The sequence below is a fragment of the Cebidichthys violaceus genome, unplaced genomic scaffold (assembly GCF_023349555.1).
Source record: "Cebidichthys violaceus isolate CVI_PGR_0920_01 unplaced genomic scaffold, fCebVio1.0.p SCAF_5, whole genome shotgun sequence".
Classification (NCBI taxonomy): Eukaryota; Metazoa; Chordata; class Actinopteri; order Perciformes; family Stichaeidae; genus Cebidichthys; species Cebidichthys violaceus.
In genome coordinates, this window is record NW_027176705.1 from 17,078,643 (window position 1) to 17,093,941 (window position 15,299).

Consider the following 15,299-nt stretch of genomic DNA (forward strand, 5'->3'; position numbering starts at 1 on the left):
CGGGTAACAACCGAGTTATGGGTGTGTAACGTTAGGATGTATCAGGAAGGAGTGTGAATCAAGCCATCGATTTGTCTGTGAATTCATTTGACTTTTCTGCAAGTTTATTGTATTTTGCAAAAAAAACCAGGGATGATTATAATTGGATTGTACTTTGGCCTTTTCAAAAGTGGCCAATATATGCACATGAATATAATGAGTGCTGGGTAGAACTGCCTCTAGTTCAAATCAGGCAAAATGTGCAGAGAGCAATGGCCTCATTTAACTGAGACCACATTGGCAGAAAGGGTGATGGAAAGGTTAAGAGTCTTATTAATAATATCCTGAAATCTAAATAAGTCTTCTCTGTTCATTTTTGTATTAAATATTAAGTCCAAACAACGAGAGCACACTTCCAACAAGTTTAGAGATGGACAAATTACATTTGTAAACGCTTTACCATCTTATTATTATTGAGCTCTTTGCTATCTTGCAGTCCAGAAGTTCCAACAGTGTATGGTAAACTCCATACATCTACCTCCATTCAAGTCAAAATAAACAGTAAAACATAAAGCATAACATAAAAAACAAAAGCTAATAATAACTTACCATATGCATCTACCTGCATCATGTATCTGCAGTCCCTCATAATAATTCATTATTTCTTAAACTCTCTCCCTGCATTGTGACAAAGGAGAGTTGCATCTCCCCCTACTGTTTTTACTGTAAAAGCACCATAGCTGAATCAAATCAAAGGAGGCAGTATACTGTACACTGCTTTTATATTGAGTGTGCCTCTGAAGGTTTTCAGAATATTAAGGTTTTCACATGGACAGGATCTCCTTACTGGCTGGAATGGAAATGATGTATATATGTAACTGAGAGTATTTACTTAAAGTTCAAGGGGCATGTTATAGCCGGAAGTTATCCAGAACAGTCACTGCTGTCTGGACATAATATATATTTTATATATAATATATATGTTTTGTTGTGTCATTGTTAAAAGCTGGATTAAAGGCGTCCTATGTGTTGAGTGGTTTCCTAACCCTTGGGTACTTGAAGAACTGAAAATGACTAATTTCTGAGTCCACTAGTTCGATAACCAGCACTAGAAAAAAATCTATGAATAAATAATGAGTTGATAACATCTGGCGTCTATGCATGTGAGTGTAAACAGATAGTCCCCCCTGTAGATTATAGAACATCCAGTGGTATTAGTGTGGGCTCATTCATATTCATGAACATGGATAATTTCACTTCCTCAGCACAAAGAACCGAAAGTAGATCTCCTGAGTGACTCTACAGAGTCTATTCCCCTTTTGAGTTAGACAAAATAACTGTTGTAGGAACGATATCTGCATGACTGTATATGACAGCCCTGAAATAAAATAAGCATTCATCTAATTAGCATCTCATTGCAACAGTGTTTACATGTTGAGGGGGACTTAACTTCACCTCACCAGCGCTGCATCTGTGGCCATATTCAGAACGACTGACAGGGAAACTGAATAATGTGGCAAAAACATTGCGCGCGTGCCTCTGAGTTATTATCGGCACCTGTTTGTGTACTTGCTGCTCCCTATTGTATTGCAGGATATTGTGTTATATTGCATATTGTAAGGTCGTAAAATACCACCAGTTTTGTAATTTGTTGGCAGCTGCAGCGCTTGCGATGGTGTGACATTTAGGGGGTGAAGAATTCCCGCCATTATGTTTCATGAGCAGCACTTATTCCTGCCTCTTCTTTTTAGCTTCTCATTTGACGGCTTCTGATGTAGTCGATGGTGTTTTCTCGTGCTGACGGCAACGCGTTGTCAACGACAGTCGAAAAATACCACGAGACGAGCCTCTCCACGTAACCTCCCTGTTAAAACCCCTTTTCTCCGAGCGACGTGAACGCAGCACAACGCTCCACGTCAGCTGATACGCGAGGCAGGGCCGCGCAAGACTCACGTGACTCCTGTCGACACGTGACAGTCCGGACCAGCACTTCAACATGACTGCAGCGCCACAGTAAGTAGAGTTTTGTGATTTCTGAAAATGTATTTATTGGAGTTCGTGTCATTGAGAGAGTCGCGGCAGCTTCTAGCTTCAGTCCACCGGAACATGACGGTGCTGCCTCACGGAGCGCGCGAGCCCGTCGGATAATACAGCTGCCGTTACTACACTTCATTTCAACCTGCGTAATAAACACGTTAAGTTCTGTTTCTTAATGCTGCAGCGTTAGTGGACTCTGTACACTGTGGACATGTGAACAGATGTGTTACTCTTAACAGCCTCTGTGAAAACAAGACATGTTCTCAACAGGCCGAATACGCCTTAAAGAAAACTCTGTAAGACTTTAGTGTCTTAAACTACAAATACTGGAGCTGACACACGTTCAGTAAAACGTGTAATCTGCTCATAAATGTAGCTTACTCCTAAATTCTGAATGTTTAAGGCAAGGCAAGTTTATTTGTAGAGCACATTTCAACAACAAGGCAATTCAAAGTGCTTCCCATAAAACCATTAAAAGCATCAAAACATAATAAAACTGAACTAAGCATGCTCATAGCTGCTTTGAAAACCCCCCATTTATATTCTACAGTAAATGCACTTATCTTCCAGACGTGATGTCCTTTTTGTCACTTTATTCAAATGATTTCCAGAGGCCTTAGGAGGTGAACGTGTCCAACATGTCTCCGTCCTTTGGGACATTCATCGTGCTCAGTGCATCTCTGCATGTGATTGTTGTTTTTGTGTTTTAAAAAGTGCAGTATCCATCTAGGAACATAACCAAAGTGTTCATGACGTAGTCAGGATGTTGGGGGACAGAAGTCTAGTATTAGAGGTGTATGGTAATGTCTGCCAGTCTGTGGTGAATGTGTAGTGGAAGCAATGATTTGCAAGATCATGGAAAGCCAGCGGTATGATTGTGTTTTGGGAACACAAGATAACCGCTGATGAATTATTGTTGCAGTCATAAAATGATCAACACGCTTCATTTCCTCGTGATCAGGACTCACGCTGGCTGGGTGTGATGGTCTGACAGAACCACTCAAGCGTTCTGCCGTCTAACCGGAGCGTCGTCTGCAAATCACATACCTCTCATACCGCGTCAGACGCACCTCATGATATTATGTAACGCAAGACAACGCCAGAAACGTACCTTTATTACTAACACACACGATCCTAAAAGAAGGTACATCGTGAATTTGAAAAGGTGTATATGTATTTATGTTTTCATCCCTGAGCTAGTGTTTGGATTACAGTGTAGTACACCATTGTGTGTACTTCCTTCAATAAAAACACAATTGACCTCCTCACTGCGGACCATCCATCCTCACAGAGTCACGGCTCCTCCTGTAAACTCAGCCGGCAGTGAACGACGCAGACATCCTTGAACCAGAACACACTATGAGTTTATGGATTAACCTTTGGTGGAGTCCAGGCTGAATCAGATGTGTCAGGTTTGATAACTTATCAGCAAAGCTGGGGGCCAAAGAACAAGATTCATAACGAGGACGTGTCTCTCTGTCTGTATCTATATCTTAACTGTCTGTCTTAAGACCTCCTCGGGCTGAGACGTTCTGATCCTGAGGGTTCACCTCCAGAGAGAACGTCAAACATAATGGGTCCCCTCTCCTTGCTCAGCAGGTCAAACGGGATTGTCCTGAATTTGCCCACAGAATTCAAAGCTTTGACTATCAACGTACAGAGAGGGGTTCGGATAATTGATTTAAATATCAGTGTTGTGTTATTTTAGGCTCGTGCAGTTTGTGAGCAGTCCTCTCTAATCTTGACCCAGAGTCCTTTTTTAGTTGTCTTTGCGACCGGTACTCCGTCCCACCTTCTGTCTCCCTGTCCCTGCAGACCCGTCTACTGGCTGGGTAACGACACCCTCAGGGTGTCCGCTGCTCTGTTCGCAGAGAACCGTCGACGACTGTGTGAAGGGCTGAAGGACAAAGACGGAGTGGTGCCGCAGTCGCTGGTGCTGCTGCAGGGAGGGGAGCAGAAGCAGAGGCACTGCACCGACACGGACCTCCTTTTCAGACAGGTTAGTAGTCTCTAGTGGGCTTTGGGATTAGTCCAAAAACTGAGGCTGAGGGGGCAAGGTCGTGCATTTACCTATCCGTCCATCCATCTATGATCCCCGAGCAAGCAGCGAGTTTAAGTCCCTCCAGCGCGTCTTGTGTCAGTCACCTCTCCGCTGGTTGTGCCAAATCCCTGAAGAGATTCTATCAAACCTCACCTGGCTTTTCCTCAAGTGAAGTCCGCTTCTTAGCGGAGCGTTAATCTCTTCACTCTGTGTGGGCCAGCCTCTCTGCAGAGACATCACTTGTGTTCATGATCTCATTTCTTCCCCCAACACGCCCGTCTCAGCTTGCCACTGTAATTGGTTTTGAACAAAAAAAAAAAGTAAAGGACACTTTGAGAGTTTTGTTAGAGCATTCACGCCTGAGAACCGCTTCCTAAGGACAGCGTCTCATTTCTGCTTTTGTCATCGTCTGACCGGAAGTATCTTCCTGTTCTAGCGGGCCGTTTCTAATCTCCCTCACTAATGCTCTGGCTCATTCTTTCAATGCTGCAGGAGTCTTTCTTCCACTGGGCTTTCGGAATAACCGAGCCCGACTGCTATGGAGCCATCGATGTGGACTCTGGGAAATCCGTCCTTTTTGTTCCCAAACTGCCTGAGAGCTATGCCACTTGGATGGGAGAGTGAGTCGCACTAATCTTCAAAGAGCGGCGCATGTGGCCAACAATCATCATGGCCGTGAGCTGTAACTGCAGGAAAGGGTTGACAAAGTCCTGTGCTCCACTATAAACTCTTCTACTGTATTTGTATTTGAAACGCCACCAAGAGCCAGACTAGACTTGAATACTTCAGCATGAGTGTGAGTCTCTGTGTTTGTGGACTGAACTGTTTTTCCGTTGACAGGATCTTTCCTAAAGAGCACTTCAAGGAGAAGTATGCTGTGGATGAGGTGCAGTACACCTGTGATGTAAGTCTGCCTGCGTTGCTGCTGGTCTTCACTGATGTCTCTGTGTGTCCTCGTCCTTTTCCCCCATGCAGTCACTGAACCTTGATGTTCAGTCACCTTCTGTAAAGTTGCAGCAAAGGACACTAGTGCCTCCGTAGACTGTTTTAAAAAGTGTTTACAGGTGAAAGTCATCACTCTGTTATTTGAACCTCCTAGCAAAGATATGTGTGGCGACGGATAGCGGGAACAGAATAGCAGAAGGGGTCGTTTTCAGTGCAGATGTCCATGACGTCGGCGGCTATTGCCTGATAAAATGTGATAATGAGTGTTACGCTGATACGTTATTTTGGTTGAACAATTCACCAGTGGGCACACGCCTCTGATATGGAAGTCCCTGGAGAATGTCGGTGTTTATTTTTGAGTTTTATTTTAAATCTGTTACCCGCAGATCCAGTCTCCTCATTTTATCTGGTCTAAAATAAAGATACATTCCTGCTCAGACGGTCTATAATTGCCTATTTTGAGAGTTTGGGAACCGGTGGTGTTCTGTGTATCGGGGTTGACAGCAGATTCCCGGGGCGCTAAATTGGACGCTTGACAGCTCCAGAGCTATTTTGGAGGTGTGCGTGTTGACAAATCAAAAATAATCTAATCTGACTTTAATACAACAGCTTTCACTGGCCAACAAATCACTTTAGAAGTGTGTGTGTGTGTGTGTGTGTGTGTGTGTGTGTGTGTGTGTGTGTGTGTGTGTGTGTGTGTGTGTGTGTGTGTGTGAGATCACATACTATTCCACATTCATTTCTATACTTGCACTGTGACCTTTTGATGACTCCTCCTGCTGATGCTATTTCAGGTATTTTCACGTCGCCGCACCTGACCGAGGTGTTAGGGTTCCTAATTATTCACAGGTTAGATGTGCTGATTATCACTCCAATCAACAGCCAGCTCTTCCATGAAGCAGTAGCAGCTCAGCACTGCAGGATGTTATAAATCCTACAACGATGCCTCTGTGTTTCTTTCACTCCGTTGGTAGTGCTGCCTACAGAAGGAGCTAAAAGAGAACAGTCGTGTTTCTTTTTTATTGAAGCCAGCTCATGAATATCTGAGCAGTTTTCGATGTTTCAAACACTCACACATGGGTGTGTTTATCAGCGTCGCCCTGCTTAGCATGCAAACAGTTCTCCCGTAGCTTGTTGAATGTTGCTGCAATCTGCAGTGAATGTGTTATGGAGTCAATTTTAGCGGTATCAATAATAATAATAATGCTCAAATATCAGCAGTGTCTCTGAGCGGCGAGTCGAGGACCTGTTATCTGACATTTAGGTTGTTGGTAGCGGCTCTAAATGTGCTTTGGGTGTCATTCGGTGTGCTGCTGAGGACCAGAGAGACCACAGAGACCGTTATTCTGAGGACCAGAGAGACCACGGAGACCGTTATTCTGAGGACCAGAGAGACCACGGAGACCGTTATTCTGAGGACCAGAGAGACCACGGAGACCGTTATGCTGAGGACCAGAGAGACCACGGAGACCGTTATTCTGAGGACCAGAGAGACCACGGAGACCGTTATTCTGAGGACCAGAGAGACCACGGAGACCGTTATTCTGAGGACCAGAGAGACCACGGAGACCGTTATTCTGAGGACCAGAGAGACCACGGAGACCGTTATTCTGAGGACCAGAGAGACCACGGAGACCGTTATTCTGAGGACCAGAGAGACCACGGAGACCGTTATTCTGCAGACCGACCGCCGCCTGTTGTCTCTGCTTCCCCACCGTGCGTCTCCGTCTTCTAATTACTCCCTGTCTGCTTCCTCCTAGATCGCTGATGTCCTGTCCAACCCGAGACCGGCGCTGCTCCTCACGCTGGTACGCCAATGGTTTCTCTGTGTTATGGTGTGGTTGGACCGATTACAGCTAGTGATGCACAGTTTTAGTTTATGCCAGATGACTGATCACTGGACCAGTTCTTCAAGTCTTTATCCCTCTAAACCCCCAACAATGCCGACGGGATTGAAAACAAAACTACACAGTTTGTCACAGCCAGAAGCTGTAAAAAAAAAAACACGTCATTATCGTGAGATGTTCATCTGTCCGACGGTCCTTGAACACGTTAAATAAAGTTAAAAGAATTGTAGAATTTTATTCTACATAATCTCATTTCAAAATTTGCCCCAAATGACCTGCGGTCCTCAACAATCACTTGGAAACATTAAATTGTTGGATGTATAGAATCCAGGGCTTTTAAATTGTTGTAAAATAAATGATCAAAGAAGCTCAATTTGCATTTTTCTCTTTTGGCATGGTAACTTTGTTATACTGCACAAAAGACATGTTTGTGTTATCTCGAGCCATGATTGTGTTTCCATAGAGGAGCAGGACTTATGTATTGCAGTGAAAAACAAGACCACAGAGAGGACCATGTGACCGGAGCTAAAAACACCCAAAACCGCTTCAGAGGGTTAAAAGGTCCAGTCAGATCTGCCTCCCTCTGTCTCGCCTGACCACACTCAATATATTGAAAATATGAATCCATTTCATCAGACACAAGATTTCTACCCAAATCTTCAACTTTGTCAGCGTTCAAAAACCTGATTATTATATATTATATTCAACAGCTGCTCTGAGTCTGAGAATAAATGCTTCCACCAGTTCCACAGCTGTCAGGAGATGATCCATCAGTCGTCAGGATGGATCATCTCCTGACATAAACCAGTGTGTGTGTGTGTGTGTGTGTGTGTGTGTGTGTGTGTGTGTGTGTGTGTGTGTGTGTGTGTGTGTGTGTGTGTGTGTGTGTGTGTGTGTGTGTCTTTCTCCATGCAGCGTGGTCAGAATACAGACAGTGGGAGCATCTGCCGTGAAGCCTCCTTTGAAGGAATCAGTCGGTACGTTTCATTGGCGCCACCTTGCATTAACATAATCATACTTTGTTTAGGGAGGTTATTGTTTCTTTTATAACCAAGGACACAACAGACTCTCATGCATACTGATAGTTTCTGAATAACCCAATTCTAAATATAATTTAATTAAGCAAACAATCTCGCTTTTGCTTGTTAGTTGTCAGTTAATTGCGGTGTTACTGTTGTTCTCAGCACCCGTCTGTGTTCTGTTCCACACTCTGACCTCGCTTTGATGAATAAGTATCGTACTGTCTACTTATTTCAAACCTGGTACATACATTTGAATAACGTTGCATTTGATTTGCAAGTACATGAACATGTGTATTGAGGTTATGCAGATTTAGGGAGAGGTCGTAGGTCACGTATGGTGGCGTTGGGCTCGGTAAAGGAAGGTTCTTGTTTTTGGGAAAAGAGGAAGTGATGAAGAAAAGTGGAACCGCAGGAAACAGCAGACGTTCACTATTTGAGGAGTGAAGGCAGAGCGTTGTCCAAACACTCATTTCATGTTTCTTGTTCCTTTTCATTTTTTTTTCAGTTTCCAAGTGAACAACACTCTTTTACACCCAGTCATTGTGGAATGGTGAGTAATTAAAATCTGTTTTGTATTATTCAGAAAGCCCACTCAAGATGAGAATTAAGACTTCATGTCTTCCCTCTCATCACTACCTCAACACATCTTCAGATGGATTTTGCCTCTTTTAAATCACGACCCTCGGCACCTTGCAGCTGCCCGGTGAGGTAATTGTGTGTCTGCAATCAGAAACAGGAGCTTTTCTTTTTCCCTTCCCTCGCCGAGTGAGAAGCCGGTCTGCACAGACGTAATGGACTTCGTGCTCTCCTGGTTGTCCTTGGCATTAGAGCTTGCTCTCTCCAGATGAATTGACATTTTCTGAAATAAGCAGGAATGCCTTTCAGGCACACCTCCTGGGGAGAGAGAGTTGATTGAACCCACCGCCGCCTCCACTCCACAGAGCTCCACGGCTCTCTTTATAATGGGCTATTCTTTATTTCTTTATTTTTACTTTCATTTGTGTTACTATTGGTTGCCCCTGCCTTGTGTTGTTTATTGGTTTCTGTTATTGTAGAAACCCTTAATACTATTGTATCGAGCCTCCCGAGGTGCAGCTAGAAAAAGTGAATGAGAAGCGGTGAGCTGAGCGGACGAGAAAGCTTCAGTTCTAACGTCGCCTCTCAGCTTAGCTTCAGATCAAACAGCGTATTACCTTCTTATTGTGGATTGAAACATGTTCAGCGGCCCTGCAGGAGTAGATTATAGCAGATTCCCCGCAGATTTCATTTATACACAATGTTCCCGGGAAAGATGGAGGACCCACTGCATCCTCTACATCAGTTATGTGCTAGCTGTGTGTACTAGAAAGGTGGACTAAAGAAAAAGTCCCTCGTTCTTCCTTCAGGTGCATTATGGATGTTCTGTGGCTGTGTATGGACCAGAATGCGGAGCGCCGCTCGCTCACTTCTTGTCTCCGTTTGTGTCCGCAGCCGTCTGCTTAAGACTGATATGGAGCTGGAGGTCCTGCGCTACACCAACAGGATTTCCAGCGAAGCCCATAAAATGGTGAGATCTGTGCCTTCACTTTTCAAACAATAAAAGAAAGGAGCAGAAAGAATATAAATGTTCAGAGCATGAAATGAAATGGCCAGAGTACGGAAGTATCAAGCGGCTTATTTCGTTTAAAACTCGCCCAAAGGACTCGGGGCCTCTAAGGCTGTAAACTGTTTAAATGCTATCGATTGTGACTTCACCCAGCAGCTCGGGGGCCCGCAGTTAACAGAGATAGCCTTTGACCAATAAGCTGTAACATTAAAGCAATATTTTACTTCTGCACAGGATTTCACTCTCAACCCCATGAATAAGCTCTGCAGGGGTTGGAGGAGCCGTTAACCTCTCGGTGTTGTCTGTCCTCTGAAGTCAGTCACCAGCAGCGCTCCGTCTTGTTTTACTCCTGTTGTTACGAGTGGGCTCGTTGGACCTTCTCAGCCGTGTGGTTTCACCTCTGGCAGGTTTTCAGGTCTAGTCTTCCCTGTAGCTGCGCGGTAAAAACAGGAAATGCTCTCCCCAAATCAGCAGGAGCTTCAGGGCGCCGACTCTCTGTGTCTACAGACTATGCTTGAGGAAATGATCCACAATTCATTCTAAAGCATCTTATAAACAAATGGGGGGGGGGGGGGGGGGGGGACTCATAAAGTCATACAGTAGAGTTCACCAACTATTTTACATGGGTGAACATTAAGAGCCGTTTCAAAAACAGTCCATAACGGTTTTATCTAAATGCCATATATATTTAAATCCTCCTGTTTCTGTGTAGATCATGAAGAGTGTGAAGCCTGGACAGAAAGAATATGAAATGGAGAGGTGAGTGGTGCACTGTCACTGTCACTGTCACTGGATCCTCTGTTCTCATGCCGGGTCTGTATAAGCCTGTGTTTCTCTACTCCATGTTTTATGTTTGGATGACTCTTCTCACAATCAACATTTTGTTCAGAATCCTGGGCTGATTTTCACAGCTCCTTCAAATTTGATAAACGGATAAATTCAGCTGTCAAAACAAGCTTTTTTTTTCCAGTTAAGGCACTTAGACAAGGTGAAGGTCTCTCTCTCTCTCTCTCTCTCTCTCTCTCTCTCTCTCTCTCTCTCTCTCTCTCTCTCTCTCGCTCTCTCTCTCTCCTGAAAAGATATCACGAGTGTTATTCATGTGTTATTTTACCTCCTGTCATTCGATGTCAGTGGGTGTGAAACAGACGTCTCTTTGTCGCCGGCACTTTGTACAAAATGCAGTTTTGTTGTACAAAGTGAACAGGGTCACGTATCACAAGTGTCGGCCGCCCTCCGACTGTTTATCTGCTGTGCTGCAGTTCCATTACTGTCACTGTTACTATATTATGTGTACCTTATGGTCAAAAGTGCTATACAAATATAGTATGACTTGACTGTGCTTGACTTAACGTCAAGCTGGGAGCAAAAGAAAAGAAATAAATGTTTTATTAAATTGAATATTTTAGTTAGTATATTCCAGTAACACATTTTGCAGGAACCCTGGACTCCACATGGTCCTCAGCTTTGCGATGCAGATCCATAGAAATGTTTGATGTGCTTGGACATGTGATGATTAAAGAACAAGCGCCGCATGAATTTTTAAAAAGCACCAGTCAGCCAGAGGCCGGTGAAAGTCCTTCAACCCATCTCTGCTGATATTCAGCTTCTTTATTCTCACGGCTTTTCTCTTTTTTCTTCCTCGCAGCCTCTTCCAGCACTACTGCTACACTAAAGGAGGGATGCGTCACACCTCCTACACCTGTATCTGTGGAACGTAAGGCTGAGAATGATGCTCCTGCATGTAAACCTTCTGAGTTCAGAATGCAGAGGAAGCTACAGGGTTACTGTCAGCCAGCTGCATCACTGTGGATCAATCGGTCTGAGACACTGTCGCTAATCACGCTGTGGCCTTTTCTGTTAAAGACCATGTGCAATGAGTGCTCCTCAGGGCTTAGTGGGTACCAGCGATTTCCCTTTTCCAATTACGAGCTTTAGAATTGAGGACCTGCTCATGACAGTGATTCTGTGTCTGGGCTTTCTGTTTAAAAGGTTGAACGATTAGAATTCTATTTATTTGTCTTTTCACTTCACATACTGTGTTTATTTTTGAACAACAGGGGAAACAATTCCTCCATCCTCCACTACGGTCATGCCGGCGCTCCGAATGAAAAGACGATTACGGACGGTGACATGTGGTGAGTAGCACCTCCTAAAACTGTCTGGAGCTCACTCGCACTCTACAGCCTCTCCACCAACAGGCGTCTTTACTGGTCTGTTTCCATTGTGAGCTTTAGTTTTTGCTTCCTGCGTTTGTCGTACTGTAAACAACTCAGAATATGTATAGAAATGCTTTGGCTGAGCCGGTTTTGAAATCGTGTCCCCTGCAGTCTGTTCGACATGGGTGGAGAGTACTACTGCTACTCCTCAGACATCACGTGCTCCTTCCCAGCCAACGGCAAGTTCACTCCAGACCAGAGGGCCATCTACGAGGCTGTCCTCAAATCCTCCCGAACTGTCATGGCTGCCATCAAACCAGGTTAGCTATTGAGTACACTTCACTGACAAAAAGTGAAGCGAGGAAAAGTACTTCAAATGTAATCTTCTGCCCTCCAAGCAGCATGACCAGCAGAGAGTGAACCGATCGCTGTTTTGTTGCATTTTAAAGGCATCTTTACTGTTGATGTTTTTCAGTAGAATTAAACAAACCTTAATTTTCAGAGGCATAATGATATCAGCGCGCATTCTTAAAGCTACTATAAGGAACGTTCCTTTTGTGTTGATTTTGGCGGCCCCTGTGGAGGAACGTGGGAGTGTTTCCAGAGACTCGTTTTACTGCAGAGCGCTCCTCTGAGCTGAAGGACTCTCTGCTGAACCTGCATGAATTCATGGGGCATGGATTATTAAGCATTATGAATAACTTTATATAGATGGACAGTCCTCTGGCTGATGGTCTCGTTTACTTATGTAGGTCATACAGAGACATCAGTGTTAGATTAAGATGGTTTCATCACTTTGAAATTCAGGTTTGGTTCACAGAAACGTCTGTTACTCATTAACGAAGCTGCATGTGTTGAAGGTGTGAAGTGGACCGACATGCACCGCATGGCTGACCGGGTCCACCTGGAGGAGCTCGTGAAGATCGGCATCCTGACTGGCAGCGTGGAGGACATGTTGAAGGTTCACATGGGCTCCGTCTTCATGCCCCACGGCCTGGGACACCTGCTGGGCATCGACGTCCACGATGTGGGAGGATACCCCGAGGTGAGCGGAGAAGGCCTAGATTCGTAGATTGCCATCACATCGTCCGACCTTTGCTGAGTGTTGAAACAGTCCAGAAGAAGAAAACACATCCCCGTTCCTCCAGTATTGATGTGTCATCAATAGTTAAGAGACCCCTCGGTGCAGAAGTGAGAGCGGAACAAAAAGAGGCCAAGCTCCAGGAGCAGGTTCAGGGCGGGGGCAGGAGAGAGCTGCTTGAACTGTGAACACTGACAGCTTCAGGTTGTGGTGGAGGATTGTGTACAGTTGTGCATTTCTCAATACAGCAGACGGTTAACCCACAGAAGTGGAACTGCTGAGTGTTCAGCAGCAGAAGGTGTCAGTGTGGGAAGTACAGCGTGGAGTCAGTCCGCAGACAGACTACACTGTTAGTTTCAGTCAGACAGTCGGACCTTAATTATCTGACTTCATTGATCTCTAATCACAGTGTGAACCAGAAGGAGCAGTGGACTGAAACACGGTCAAATAGAATTCTTCATTGTCGGCTGCCAGAGAAGCTTTGACAGCAGCAGCCTCTGTGCTCAGGGAGCAACCGCAGATATCCCACAGTGCAACTCATCCAAAAGAAAAACTACCAACTCAATACTGTTGTCAAAAGCAGAACTTTTGATAAACTGTACTGTTTGTCCAGGGGGTCGAGCGCATTAACGAGCCTGGACTGAAGAGTCTTCGGATGGGCCGTCTGGTGCGGGAGAGGATGGTCCTCACCGTGGAGCCCGGCATATACTTCATCAACCACCTGCTGGACCAGGCCCTGGACAACCCGGCCCAGAGCTGCTTCCTCAACAACCGAGTGCTGGCCCGCTTTCGAGGCTTTGGCGGGGTCAGTGTGCTTACGGCTTTAACTTCAATGACGTAGTTTAGACAAAACAACAAAACTGGGGATTAGTCTACCTGTTGTACTACTAGTCTTACTGTACCTGATCTCAGCCACTAAATTGGTGAATTATCATAAATGATATAAGGATGATAATCTATTATGAAAAGGAAAAAGGTTGAGTGGAATATTCACACTTAACTGTGGTATTCAAGGAAATGAAAATGTTAAGTTAAAAACGCCGATCCAGCATATTCATATTCAGCAGACGCGTCCTTATATGCATTGACCAGATGTCGTCTCCTTTGATTGGTCCGATTGACGGCCGTGTCTCCACTGTGGGCAGGTTCGCATTGAAGACGACATTGCGGTGACAGCTGGCGGCGTGGAGCTGCTGACCTGCGTCCCTCGCTCGGTGGAGGAGATCGAGGCTTTCATGGCCGACTCTGGAAAACCCTTCGGCCCCGTCGTCACCAGTGACAAGCTCTGAGGGCGTCTCGCTCTAAAGAGCTGCACGCCGCCGTGCCATTCATTTCTGCTCATGTACAAGGATGATTTTCAGTGAAACTGAAGTTTACTTCTGGCTTTTATATAACAGACACGCGATCGAAACGTGTGGTAATCGTGCCTCTCTTTTGAAATTCTTCCTTTTTGTAAACATTTATTCACAAAAAGTGATGTTAAATTAATTTCAATAAACATTTTAATGGTCAACTGTGCACAAAAGTCTTGTATATTTTTTGTAATAAAAAGGTCATAGTAAAGTATGGAAAAAAAATCTAAGTAATATTCATAGAAATTCAGATGATAGAATGTTGAAAGAAACCCAATATCGTGGACGTCCGCGACCATCGACAGCACGCCCGCGAGTCGGAATTTGTTTTCCCGCGTGGAGCGTCTGACGCTGGAAATGATGCTTTGCAGATAGTCCACCGCGTCCCGCATCCTCTGTGTGGCGCTACAGAACACGCGCAAACATGCCTTATGTTGCTCCATATCAAGTGTAAACCACACCTTGTAAAAGTCATGGAAATCGGATGCCGTTTGTCAGAAAACGCAGATTTCCGTTGGCCAGCAGGTGGCGCTGTGACTATTAGTGAGAATGAGCTTGTAGACGTCCTCAGGCCATGAGTGTTATCAAGCATGGGAGGTTTAGGAGCGTTTGGATCGAGTTACATCAGCTTCTTTGATGGGGAATCACGTAAAGTAGCCGCCCGCTACGGCTAAACCCTTCAACCAAACGTAAAGCTGTTAATCGTCTTTAATCTCAGCGGTCTCAGATTGTAGGCTACTGACCGAAAAGAGCATCAGACAAAGTCCCTAGTACGAGTTCGTTAAAGTATAGCGACTGCAAATGGACTAAAATCTATCAGAAAATGACACGAAAATCTAAATTGCTGACTTCCAGTATGTTTACAGCATGTTCCCAAGAGACGTTTCAGACGAGGTCAGCCAAAATATCATTTTGTTCCAGCTGTTCCATTGTAATTTGATCTACTATATAATGATATATTTCACTTCTTTTATCACTAATAGTGTTCAATCTATCTAGAGCCTGGATCCTCTCGGAGCGTCTTTATGTGGGACTTTGTCCTCTGAATTCCAGTGTGTTTCTCTTCCAGGGCCTCACAGGGCGAATGATGGGTCGCTTTGACCCAATGACCCTTCCGTAGACGGTCACAGCCCTTCCTATTGAGACGACACAACGTGACTTTGATTGACAGAATCGTTGGTCAGAATCAAAAAAACTCCCCGAGCGTAACATTTCTAAAATCATACGTTTTCTATTTTATTCTTTTCCATATTT

The 15,299-nt window shown here is 44.7% G+C and overlaps 1 protein-coding gene across 1 annotated transcript; it reads left to right on the forward strand.

Annotated features, from left to right (window-relative positions):
- Positions 1-1,888: 1,888 nt before the first annotated feature.
- On the forward strand, positions 1,889-14,206 carry pepd (peptidase D). The gene is made up of 15 exons (XM_068730313.1): positions 1,889-1,992; positions 3,832-4,015; positions 4,550-4,677; positions 4,898-4,961; positions 6,763-6,810; positions 7,765-7,826; positions 8,377-8,421; positions 9,342-9,417; positions 10,169-10,215; positions 11,102-11,170; positions 11,514-11,591; positions 11,784-11,932; positions 12,473-12,657; positions 13,307-13,498; positions 13,839-14,206. Exons 1-15 carry the CDS (start codon positions 1,976-1,978, stop codon positions 13,980-13,982), a joined length of 1,488 nt encoding a protein of 495 aa, XP_068586414.1. The 5' UTR covers positions 1,889-1,975; the 3' UTR covers positions 13,983-14,206.
- Positions 14,207-15,299: the final 1,093 nt, after the last annotated feature.

Coding starts and splice junctions, on each gene's coding strand:
- pepd (XM_068730313.1), top strand. Junction 11,171..11,513: donor TACACCTGTATCTGTGGAAC/GTAAGGCTGAGA, acceptor TTTGAACAACAG/GGGAAACAATTCCTCCATCC. Junction 11,933..12,472: donor CATGGCTGCCATCAAACCAG/GTTAGCTATTGA, acceptor CATGTGTTGAAG/GTGTGAAGTGGACCGACATG.